Raw genomic sequence first — 13,439 nt, forward strand, 5'->3', positions numbered from 1 at the left:
GAATCCAGAAAACGCCCATTGTTTACGTTTGATGCCGGAAGCATACCTATGACGTCACCTAGTTAAGGCACCAAAGAAGATAACATCATTTCGCAGAATTTTCATTTAATGAAAATTTACACTAAACTAATGACTAAAATTGAATGATTTGTTTATTTTGCATTAGAATAGAGATAACTGTATCGTATTTGAAGCTTTGCGGATGTCCATTGGAAGTTTTACTGTCGCAAATATCCGTTTACCTGTCTCGGCTACGCGTGGCCAGGTAAACTAAATTTGCGACAGTAAAACTACCGATGGACATCCGCAAAGCTTCAAATACGATACAGTTATCTTTAAATAGTACAGGTCTAGATCGTGCAATGTCAAGCTATACCAAATTAGTACAGACCCTTGCCTATCATTGAAGACTATGCGATCATCCAATACCTTCAAGAAGTTGGGTGGCTGTCTCATCATGGTATGACCTACCGATATGTCTCCTAATAAAATTATGCACCAATTTTTAAAATTCCTAGAAATAAAAATTATGACTTATACCATGAAGAACAATCATTAATGCTTTAAATGCTTGGGACAGACAAATCTTAAAACGCATATATACTTTTCTAAAACTATATCCCGACTGTCCATGTGTTTTCTAGTTATAGCTCTTTTAAGTATGGATAAGGGCTTTAATAATAGCAAACAAATTATAAAATATATCATTTAATGTGAAATCATACAAACATAGACTAAAGATCACAACTTAGTACAAATCTCTCTTTCATTAACAATTACATTTACGATCATTATTAAAGCATTAATTTTGCTTATCATTGAGAATTGTCATAACAAAATTGTTGAACATCAAAATAAAAACACAATACTGAAATAATTGTAAAATCAGTCAAAAAGCAGGAACAGAAGTTCAATGTATATAAATGAAAAAAGCTAATTGTTTTGACCAAAAACTGAAAATAACCTTATGTGCAGTGTAAATGATTCAAAAAATTGTTTCTGTGTTTGCTGGTGTTTACCGCCATTTTAAGCACTTTTGGCTTAATCATGGATGAAAAGCATAACAAATGAGTAATTTGCTAAATAATAGACCATAATATCTCATTCCTAAATAAAGGGGCATTAGCTGTCAAATAAAAGAACGTTGCACATATTTTATATTTCCAAGGGGCATAACTCTTTTAAAAAAGTTGATTGGCCACCATTATAAAACTTGTCCGAGATATTGCTGATATTAACCTGTAGTATAAGTTTTATAAAAATCTGGCAAGAATTGTACCCGTCAGAGCGCTAACAAGGCCATTTTCCATAAATTTAATATTTCCAAGTGGAATAACTCTTTTAAAAAAAGTAGATCGGCCACCACTATAAAACTTGTCCAAGATATTGCTGATATTAACCTATAGTATAAGTTTTATAAAAATCTGGCAAGAATTGTTCCTGTGAGAGTGTTAACAAAGACTGGACGGACGGATGGACTCCCTGTATTTCCATGTCCCTCGCAACGGGTTAGGCAGGGGAAAATTAGAGTTCACCAATTTGACTCTAAAATAAACAATTTTTGATGCTTGGATTCGATAATATGTATCAGCATTTTGTGTGTATTTTTGTCTAAATGCCATTTTAGTCAATTAACCATCAAGGTGACCTCCAAAGACTGTTGATGGTCATATAACCAATATAAACATAAATATAGATATAAATAGATAACACGTGCATTTTGATTTTTCTAAGTCTGTTTGATTTCATATCATAGGTTAAACAAATATGTTAATCATTGTTTTTACCTGTATAAGAATGAGTCTTAGTGGATCGAATCAGTCAACCAAAAGGTTTACCCTTGTTTCACTTTCAATGTTGATATTTTTTTCCTTTTAATAGCCAAACACGCCTAGTTTATACGTAACCCATTTCTCGCTAAAAGGTTAAATTGAAGGTCACATGAATACGGATTCAACGAGGGAAAATTATTCACTTGCAAGTGAATAATTCATCAGCGATGTTTCTTAGCCTATTTTGACAAAATTGAACAAAACTGGTTGCTAAAAGCGAATTATTATTTCACTATTTCACTTTCATTAATGATTAAACAAAATAAAAATCATATTTTATTTTTTTTCTTACGCGTAGCTTATGCCCCTATAAAAAACTGAATATGCATAGGTTTAGACAAAGAAAACTACATTGTACATTTTTAGCACATCAATGGTACTAAAGCTGTTTTGCAATCTGTTGACAGTTTGACCCTACCTATGAGCCAAGTACATTCAATTTGAAGACAAATTGTCTATTAACTTTACAATGCTGACATAATAAGTACATGAGCAGGCTTTGTGTTAAAGAGGAATTCTTAACAAATGTTGACTTTTGATATTGTAAGCAGATCATCAATGGTTTTACAGCAATATATTGAATTTTAATACATCAGTGTATAAACTGTCTCCTCTGTAAAAGGAGACCATATATTGATGATTTATCAATTCCTTATTATAATGAATCACCATTTTGTGAGAAGGATGTGTGTTGTGAATACATTTAAAAAGATCCAGGAGGAAACAATCAAACAAAGTTGCCTTTCATAAATGACGGCCTTCATAACATTTCTTACAAAAACATAAAATTGCAAAACAAAATCACATTTCGGAGACACCACAATTATAATCCATACAAACCACCAATATAAACATTATCTGTATATTGTAATAAATGGTTTAATTTACAGTGAAAAAATGTAAGTTACCTGACAAATTGGAGTATTTACACATACTGGGGTACTAAATCCTACCTTTGCTTCTAAGCATACAGTATATGTACATTCTTAGGTCTTTTACCCCACAAAAATAAATACTAAAAGGCAACTTATAAAACTGGAATGCTTCAAATCATGCATTTGATTTACAAAGGTACTACTATATCTTAGCTGGTCCTATTCATGCATATAATATTTGCCACTGAATGTTAAGCAAATAAATGGAGAATGTGTCCCCATGGACACAGATGATGCCCCCCCTTTTGCATACAACATTATAAAGGGACATAACTCAAGAACAATAAAAGTGACGCTACCCAAATTTGTACTTGATCTTAATTTTGTGGTAATAAGTATTGTGTATAGGTTTCATGTTTGGTTGGGGCAAACTTAAGTTACAGAATGGAAACTTAAAATTTTGCAATTTTTCGATTTATAAAGGGCATAACTCAATAATGGTTAAAGTGACACTACCGAAATTCAACTTGATCTGGGTTTTATCAGTGGAAGGCAAAATTAAACATTGCATTCTATAAAGCATTGATTGTAGTTGATTCAATTATAATCATAGACAAAGGAAGATAACTCCAATTTTAAAAATTACTTGAACAATGACATCATTGATATTTTAAGAAAAAAGAAAAATTTAGCAATTTTTCCATTTGTAAAGGGGCATAACTCTAGAACAGTAAAAGTGACGCCACCAAAATTCAAACTTGATCTGTGTATTGTGACGTGGTAATAAGCATTGTGTATAAGTTTCATAACATTTGGTTGAGGCAAACTTAAGTTAGAGAACGGAAATGAAAAATGCAAAATTTTTTCCATTTATAAAGGGGCATAACTCTAGAACAGTTGAAGTGACGCCACCAAAATTCAAACTTGATCTGTGTTTTGTGGTAATAAGCATTGTGTATAAGTTTGATAACATTTGGTTGAGGCAAACTTTAGTTAGAAAACGGAAACCAATTTTGGGATGTACGGACAGATGGACAAGGGTAAAAACAATCTATCAAATCAACTATAACTTAGCATATAGTTCTACAGTAAAGCTCAACTACAGCAAGACTTTGGAGGATTAGGGTAGTGTTAAATTCTCATGTATTAAATTACTGAAGAACGTTCTGATACCACATTTCAGTTTAGAAAAGATGTCTGGCATATGTATGATTTAGCTTTGAACAAGTTAGGCCTACATGTTTAATTATCAATCTTAAATCTGTTTCTCTTGCCACATCCATGAGAATTTTCAACTTTCTTAAATGTCCGAAGAATATTAAGGGCAAATACCATGAGTGCAATAACAAACCATGAGTTGAAGAAAAACAGACAATACCACGGCCAAAAAGAAAAACAATGAAGAGACAAGCAGTTTACAAAACATACACTTTTGAACTAAAAGTTAACCAAAAAAAATCCAAGTGAACTCAGCATTCCAGAAGGGCAGCAGTTCCTACTCCATTAGTGAGTATGAGAAAAAGTCAGTCTCAGTCTTCCATACTTATACAAGAAAAAGGTGAAACAGCTGTACCAATCTCATCATTAAAGTTAATTACAAGAGTTTGATCTAATGGGCTGTGGTTCATTTTAATCTCGAAAATAGGAGAGGCAATTCATGGTCTGTCTTCCTTACAGAAAATACAAATATTTCACATAGTATTTTCAATTGACAATGCTTACACAAATCTCTATTTTTCAGATGTCATTAGGTCAAATGGAGAAAAAAAGGTCAGATTTGGTAGAGTCCTGGAATGTAAAAAAGTGTCTGATTAAAAAATGCCCTTCAATCTCATCAAACTGTAGATTATCATCATCACTGCTAATACTTTAAAACATGTCCTATCATTTTCCTTATTAAAGTGCAGAATCCAACTGGTAAATATATTTCTATGAATTGATACTTGTATTTCAAAGTAGAATATGCAGTTTTAAAACACAGATTTTCAAAAACAGATATTGAGTACCTTTAATATATGTGAGGGGTTAAGAAAAAAGTTCACTATTATCAAATAAACACATATAAATCTACAAACAGTCTTATAAAACCATTTTCATTCAATACCCACAAAAGATAAAAGTGTCAATTACCAAGAAGTTTGGCTTGTGTCTAGAAATATGTTATGTTCATTGCACTTATTCAATTAACACAGGTTATCATTTTTCAGCTTTAAAAAAAGGTGTATATTGCATAGAAATCATCACTGTGATAAGAAAGCATTAAAATATAAAAGTTGAAACAAGTTGGACAGCTAATAAACAAAGCATCAATAACATAACTGCACAAAACAACCTTAACATTATTACATGACGATATGCATCTGAGTAACAAATCACAAGCTAGAAAATGATGTTTAAGCTTTTTACACTATAAATCATTTAGATGGTGCATGTATAACAATTTACATGTACATTAATATATACATTCAGAATACACTGCATTGTTTTCATTCAAGAAAAAGAGATGTGACTAGATCTGCATCCAATTATCTCTTCCATTACGTCAATCACTTTTCATTAGAACATGCATGAGGATTGCATTTATACAAAGCTTTAAAAGTTACAAATTTCGATCAATATAACGCATGTATTACAATTTCTTTACCTCAGAGAATATATATTTGAGCTTTTAAATGCAAACAAACCTTAAAATACTAGTCTTTCACAATTAAAATCTCAATAAATGCTTGTAGAAACTTAGTTTACAAAAAAATAACTTCTTGTAGTATACAATACCGTATATGTTTTTTTTGGTGCGTGTTTAATTTTTGCTTTGTTCGCGGCAGCTAAAGAAACGTGAAAATTTGACCTTGCGTAAATTTCCGTGTATATTTCAACATTTACCATTGTTGGAAAGTTTCAAACATTTAACTGTTGATTATGAGGTCTTTTATGTTGTTCCACGACAAACCACAAGAATGAGCAGACTTGATTAAGATCTCTGTTTTCATAATAGTTCAATTGGCTTATCGTACGTGTCACACCTTTTGACAACACAGCAATCAGTGACATGTTAAAAAATATTAATTAGCGACGATCTATTGATTACTGTCATAACCCGAAAAAATTGCATATAATGTCAAAATAAAATAAAAATAAATCAGATTTACATGGATATCTGTATATCTGTAATGATCAAAAACTTCAATTTTTAGCATGTCCCAATGTACATAATTAACGTTCCTTGAAAGTTCTCTAAATTATGTGTATTAAGGTTTGAAGTACTCATATTTATTTGTAATTGATTACCTGCCAGCCATTAAAATATGTTGTTTACATCTTTAACAATATGATAGTTATTTTTTCACATGTATTTTCCCAATCAGCGAAAATTATACACAGTGAAAATTTAACCTGTCCTTTTTGTCATCAAATCGCAAAAAAAGCTGACGCGATAAAAAACCTGATATACGGTACATATGAAGTTTCAACTGGTGAAGACTATTATTCTGTACAATTTTCAGTTTAATAAATGACTGCAAGCAACAAATGAACTGCCCATAAAACACAAAATTCATAAACATTTTTCCTACAAGCATAAAATTCAAGATTTCCCAAAAAACTTATGTTATGATTGTCCATTTCACAGAACCTAAATGTTATATAAAATTAATCTAGCTCCAAGTAATTTTAAAAAAAGAACACCCAGAATGAAAACAAGTCATACCAATTATAGAAGAGTATCAAACAAGGGACACAAGTCACCTTTAAACCAATAGACATGAAACAAATAAAACACTCCACACTATGTACATAAATCACATGTTTAACATGTTTAAAATGTACACTACAATATCTATATATATATATATATATGTGTACATACAATAATTTTGTTTTCAATTTTGAGAACACATACTGAGTTTTTTTCTGAGACTACTATAACACATACGTTATAGTAGTCTCATCTTTTTTATAATATGAGAAGGTATGTAAAATGTATTTATTTTAACATGAAGGCCAAAACAATAGCCCATGATGATTCAATAATGTGATATACCAGTTTTAAAGCTTTTCTGGGATAGAAGAGAAAAAATAAAAAAAATATAACAAAATATAACAAAAATATACTCTTTTGCAATGAAAGGAGCAAATACTGAAAAGAAAAGCCAATTACTGTGAATTCATAATTGTTCATGGGATACCAATTTTAGTGGATTTCATGGGCATAGGAAAAAAAATTCATATTTTATTACCTCCCCTTATTTGATTTTTTTTTTGTTAGCACAAATTACGGAACTTCAAGGATATATATTGATTATACGCCAAAAATTCAATAAATTAAACATTTCTGTAGTTTCTGTGTACGCTGATTTTAAAAAAAACACAAATTAATATATCCACGTCAGTTTTCCTCAAATTATGAAAATTTGTATCCACGAAAATAAATGAATCCACAGTAACACCATAACAGACTTTTTGTTCTCAGACAATGAAAGTTAATAATTGGAGAAATAACTGAGTCAAAAGTATTTTATCATGAAGACAAAAAAATCTAACTACATTTCGGGCTTGTCAATTTATGTTACATGTTTTGGCAGATTACAATTCAGCAATAATTGTAATAAATTCAATGGTCAGTAAAATAACATTGATTTAATAGAATCCAATTAACAACTGTATTTCTGATGGCATTTTTTTTTTTATTACATTTAAATTATCACTTCATTTTTAAACAAAACAGTGACAAAGAAAGATGAATTTTGAATAACAAAATGTGAGAACTCTGAGGTGTTAAAAAATGATGCTCATACAGGCTGGTGAATTTGAATTAGTTTAGTTTAGTTTAAACATATTTTATCGTTCAAAATGACAAATGGATCAGACACAAGTTTTACAACTTAGTAACTAATTTGAATTAGTAAAATGACTAGTGTTCTAGTCCTTAAATTGTATCTGTATATAATATAAATGCACTTGTTACAGTACACAATAAAGAAAGAACACATTAATGGTTCAAAATCTAGATTCCTAAACTACAAATACACATTTCTGGTTTGGATATGACAATTTTACTATCCAATATCAAAATGATACATTTAGACAGATCAATTTGCATAACAATTGAACAAGATGAGCTATTGATAAAAATCACAACACATGATGAAATGCCCAATCTTCCACAGTAAAAAAACATTATATTTAAGTTTTTTTCGAAAGCTGGTACCCACTACAATTCTTATGCAAGTTATATATAAAGTAAAACAAAAGTTCTTAAAGATTACAATGTACTGATATTGAACTTGTTATGACTATATCTATGGACAATTTTTCCATTCAACTCATAGCTATGGAGTGATAACAGTTCACATAATTACTATATTTATTCAAATGGTTCGATTATTGGAATCAGAGGTTCATTGTCTAAAGTCTTATTACATAATTATAAAACATATGTATGCTATAGAAAATTATAGAATTTATCATAATTTCATAAAATATGAAGTAAAAAAGATTTACTTATGTTCATATACTAATATTAATACTAGGCTAACTGTGGACTCATTTTTTTATGGGTACAAATTTTATTGGATTGAGGAAAAATTGTTTTTTCATGGATACTTGGTTTCATGGCTTTAACAAAACTGCATACAAGCCTTTAGGAAATTTGTATTTCCGTGAACATTTGAAAATGGGGGTTTACCTTATCCTACGAAGTTCATGAAAATTAATTACGCAAGAATAATAATGAATCCAGAGTATATAATTTCTATGGTTTTGAGCATAGGACTGATGTCTTTTGATGTATAATGTAAATAACAAAAGTACTCAAGCACTGGCTACTTCTAGCAGTGTTACAAACTAAGTGGTTTATTAATGGTATCTAATTACCTCCCTTTATTTGATGTTTTTTTTTTTTTTTTGTTATCACAACTTACTGAACTGCAAAGATATATAAATAATTGAAAGTCAAAATTTCATTGAGAAAAAAAAAAGGTCACACGACAGCTATATTCTCGACTTGGTATAAACACTTTCTTTAAGAAATAAATTATTAGATTAACTGAATTCAGTTTCGATGTTAATTGGCCCAGTAATTTTCTCAATCATGTTTCCATCACTTTGATCAGTATACAATTAGATGGGGTATGATTGCCAAAGAGACAACTGTGTGTCTAAGACAAAAGGACAAAGATATAAACAACTATAGGTCACCCTACAGCCTTCAACAATGAGCCAACATCATACAATATTCATAATCATTAATGTTACAGTCTGACAAAATTTCATGAGTAATAAAATCTGTAACTTGGAAAGATTCATAAAAAAAACAACATACAATTTCATTTTAATCAGCTTATAAACTCCCAAGCTTTACTTCAAACACATTGCTATTTCCAATCTCACATTTATAGCACCTGTGAAGAAACTACAACAGACACTGTCTGTGTTCAGTGTCGCTATTTACTCCTAAAACAGAGCAGAAAGACAAATAGATTTCTATGAAATATTTTTGTATGTTATTGGTCAGATCTGATTTGTGTAATTTTTCAAATAAAAATAAAATGTGGACATAAATTTTACGCATTAGTCCTGGCCTGAATGTCATTCCACAAAGTTGAAATTTGAAATAATAATTGGAGTTATTTCCCTTCCTTCATTTGTTCACTGCTGTGTAAAGCAATAGTATATTGAAGTATATATTCCCTGTTTATTCTCACTCAATTCCTTTAAAATTCATATATTAATAGGTAAACATCAATTGCATTATGACAAGGCAATGAATTAAAAAGTATTAAGGAAAATGATTAATAATATATAATTCTCTTGAAATACAACAATCAATGGCAAAATTAACTTTGAATATTTTGAAATAAGAGTATTAAGCACTTTTAAGTAAAATTTTGAAATCATTTCAATCTGTTTCCTTCAGGTTATTCATATTGTTCTTAGATCTGTGTTTGAAAACATTATTCAGATCCAAAAAAAATACTTAAAAAACACACATTTTTTACTACTAATCAAGGGTTCGTATATATAAATAAGTTCATTTAAACACTTGATATCTAATCTATTTTTTTTTTAAATCAATGATCAAAAGCACCCACATGGTTTTGTCAAATGTTTTGATATAAATATGATGTTGCATAATGGATCCATGAAAATTGTAAAATAGTAAAATTGATCTAGGATCTAGTAGATCAGTGACTGTGCAATTTTGTCAAAATCCACCACTAATGGCCTTTTTTTTAAAAGAGTGGTTTACATTGTGCATGACATAAATCATTTGTCAGTACTGCAGGCAAAATAAATTCTTCAATCAAAAAGTTACTTAAGCAATTTTAGGATGATATTAATTATAAAGCTGATGATTCATTAATCTTTTAAGATGAACATTCTAGATAAAGTAATATTTTATTTTGAGTTCATTTCCACTGAATATAAATGATAAGAAGTAAAACCTCTGAATATCATGAAATTCCTGAAAACCTGTTCTAGATTGAACCCTGACACAGAAATAATACACAATGTTATTCTCTGTTCTTCCCATCACAATTTAATACCAACACCCCACATGATAAAATATAATCCTCACAATATATTGTATCATTATATAATATTATCCTCACAATATATTGTATCATTATATAATATTATCCTCACAATATATTGTATAAATATGATGATGATAGAGTCACCTAAATATATTATACATCTCTTAGGCACAAACTATTCTGGAATTGTAGAAGATATCACAGCTGACTTTTGTGTATTTTTTTCGTCAATTCTGGTAACAAAATTACCTGAAAAAAGTTTAAAATATCGATAAAACTTTTTAAAAGTTTGGCTTTTATAATCACAAGATTTATGTAAAACCAAAAAAAAAAAAAAGAAGCAAGGAACAATTAGTCAATCTTATAGCAGTGCCAGTATATCTACTACAAAACAATTTCATTAACTTCAGATCCAGAAAAATAATGTTATAAATAAGCGTTTATGTTTTTTAATAAAAAATCCATTGACATGAAAACAACACACTTAAAAAAATTGTTCAATCTATTAAAAGGGACAGCATATATTCAGTTTTAAAGATTCTTATAAAAGTTTTTAAAATCAACCTTGATTTAAACTTGCTTTCCACATCCCACAAACACAATCAAGCTTTATTTTCTCTAATGTAAGAATGACTGAACTACAGGCAACAGAAAGAGAAGCTGCATCTTTTGTAGCCTTGTCTACTAAAATTACTTTTTATTATATCTCAAACCTATTAACATTGGACATCTGACCTTAAGTTCATACTTCTAACTCACCTGAGACTAGATTATATAAAAACTTTTCATCTTTCAAAATCATTATTTTTTATATCATTTATATGATTTTTATCTTCTTTATTTCCTTTAGCATCATCATTATCATCTTCGTCATAGTATTTTACATCTCTGGCATCTACAACACATATAACATCTTATATATAGCAGGTGACCTATATTTCACAGATGCAGGTATTTAAAGAGATCTAAACAAAACTTTTTGCAGTAGAAGACTATACTAACACTACCAAGTTTTAAATTTTGTCAGCATTACATTGTATTTGTATGCAGCATTTCCTATTAAATGTTGCAATAATTATTCTCACAGTTTTGTTCGTTTATTGAATAATCGCAATAATGCACACAAAAATTTCTGAATTTACAATATACATGTATTAATGCATTCATTGACTTAAGTTACTTAAATTTGTTAAATTTATACATTCTTTAATTAGAAGCAATAATATAAATAAACAGAATAAGATATTTTAATTGAATTTTATTGATAAATGGTTATTTCTTTTTCTTCTTCAAATCTGCTTCAGAGCTAGATATAGACAAGGTAGTACAGTTTGACTGAATCCTTGGAAAAAATAATTTTAAGTGTACCTGACTACCTGTAACTAGAAAAGGATTAAAACAAAACTTTTTGGAATTATACTATGAAAAAAAAAATTAAAGAGGAAAATTAGAGGATACAAATGGTAAAATAGCAATATTGTAAAAAATTGTTGATACAGTGATGTGTCTTGTGTATTTTTTGATAGTATCAATTATGAAAATGTTGAAACTAACATGTAAACCATGCAAAACATTCAAAGACAATTCACCATGGTTGAAGGTGTAGGGCCAAATAACCTCCATTGAAATGAGAAATACCAATGCTAATACTACTGCATATCAAATATCATTGGACTACCACTAGCAGTTCCCCTTAAACTGATATAAATAAAATGCTTCGCTGGGGCGCAGCTTGATACGACCGCAGAGGTCGAACCCTGAACAGTTGGGGCAAGTATGGACACAACATTCAAGCTTGATACAGCTCTGAATTTGGATTGTTATTAAATATTTGACACAGCATAGGTTTCTGACACAGAAAGAATGTGGTCTAAAAACTTGAATTTTTTTAATTTACCTATTATGGTCCAATGTCCAAAATCAAAATACATGGTTAGATTCAGCATATCAAAGAACCCCATATATTCAATTTTTGTTAAAATCAAACAAAGTTTAATTTTGGACCCCAACTTGGACAAACTTATAAAATGGGCACATAATCAAAAATCTAAACACATGTTTAGATTCAGCATATCAAAGAACCCCAAGAATTCAATTTTTGCTAAAATCAAACTAAGTTTAATTTTGGACCCTTTGGACCTTAATGTAGACCAATTTAAAAAACGGGACTTAAAATTAAAAATCTAAATACACGGTTAGATTTGGAATATCAAAGAACCCCAATAATTCAATTTTTGATGAAATCAAACAAAGTTTAATTTTGGACCCTTTTGACCTCAATATGAACCAATTTGATAGCGGGGCCCACAAATAAAAAATCTAAATTCATGGTTAGATTCAGCATATCAAAGAACCCCATATATTCAATTTTTGTTGAAATCAAAAAAAGTTTAATTTTGGACCCCAACTTGGACCAACTTGAAAACTGGGCCCATAATCAAAAATCTAAACACATGTTTAGATTCAGCATATCAAAGAACCCCAATAATTCAATTTTTGCTAAAATCAAACTAAGTTTAATTTTGGACCCTTTGGACCTCAATGAAGACCAATTTAAAAAACGGGACCCAAATTAAAAATCTAAAAACACGGTTAGATTTGGCATATCAAAGAACCCCAATAATTCAATTTTCGATGAAATCAAACAAAGTTTAATTTTGGACCCTTTTGACCTCAATATGAACCAATTTGATAGCGGGGCCTACAAATAAAAAATCTAAATACATGGTTAGATTCAGCATATCAAAGAACCTCATATATTCAATTTTTGTTGAAATCAAACAAAGTTTAATTTTGGACCCCAATTTGGACCAACTTGAAAACTGGGCCCATAATCAAAAATCTAAATACATGTTAAGATTCAGCATATCAAAGAACCCCATATATTCAATTTTTGTTGAAATCAAACAAAGTTTAAATACTGGACCCTATCTTGGACCAACTTGAAAACTGGGCTTATAATCAAAAATCTAAACACATGTTTAGATTCAGCAAATCAAAGAACCCCAAGAATTCAATTTTTGTCAAAATCAAACTAAGTTTAATTTTGGACCCTTTGGACCTCAATGTAGACCAATTTAAAAAACAGGACCCAAAATTAAAAACCTAAATACACGGTTAGATTTGGAATATCAAAGAACCCCAATAATTCAATTTTAGATGAAATCAAACAAAGTTTAATTTTGGACCCTTTTGAC

The 13,439-nt window shown here is 29.6% G+C and overlaps 1 protein-coding gene across 1 annotated transcript in view; it reads right to left on the bottom strand.

Moving 5' to 3' along the window:
• Positions 1-692: 692 nt before the first annotated feature.
• Positions 693-13,439, bottom strand: part of LOC127719955 (Golgi integral membrane protein 4-like) — a 50,085-nt gene continuing 37,338 nt past the window's right edge. Inside the window, exons 13-14 of the mRNA XM_052226329.1 lie at positions 11,002-11,137; positions 693-10,491 (exon numbers count right to left, since the gene is read on the bottom strand). Coding sequence (XP_052082289.1) covers positions 11,028-11,137 — 110 coding nt within the window. The 3' untranslated portion in view covers positions 693-10,491; positions 11,002-11,027. The remainder of the gene's footprint in view (positions 10,492-11,001; positions 11,138-13,439) is intronic.

Source organism: Mytilus californianus, unplaced genomic scaffold (genome assembly GCF_021869535.1).
Source record: "Mytilus californianus isolate M0D057914Y unplaced genomic scaffold, xbMytCali1.0.p SCAF_11, whole genome shotgun sequence".
Lineage (NCBI taxonomy): Eukaryota > Metazoa > Mollusca > Bivalvia > Mytilida > Mytilidae > Mytilus > Mytilus californianus.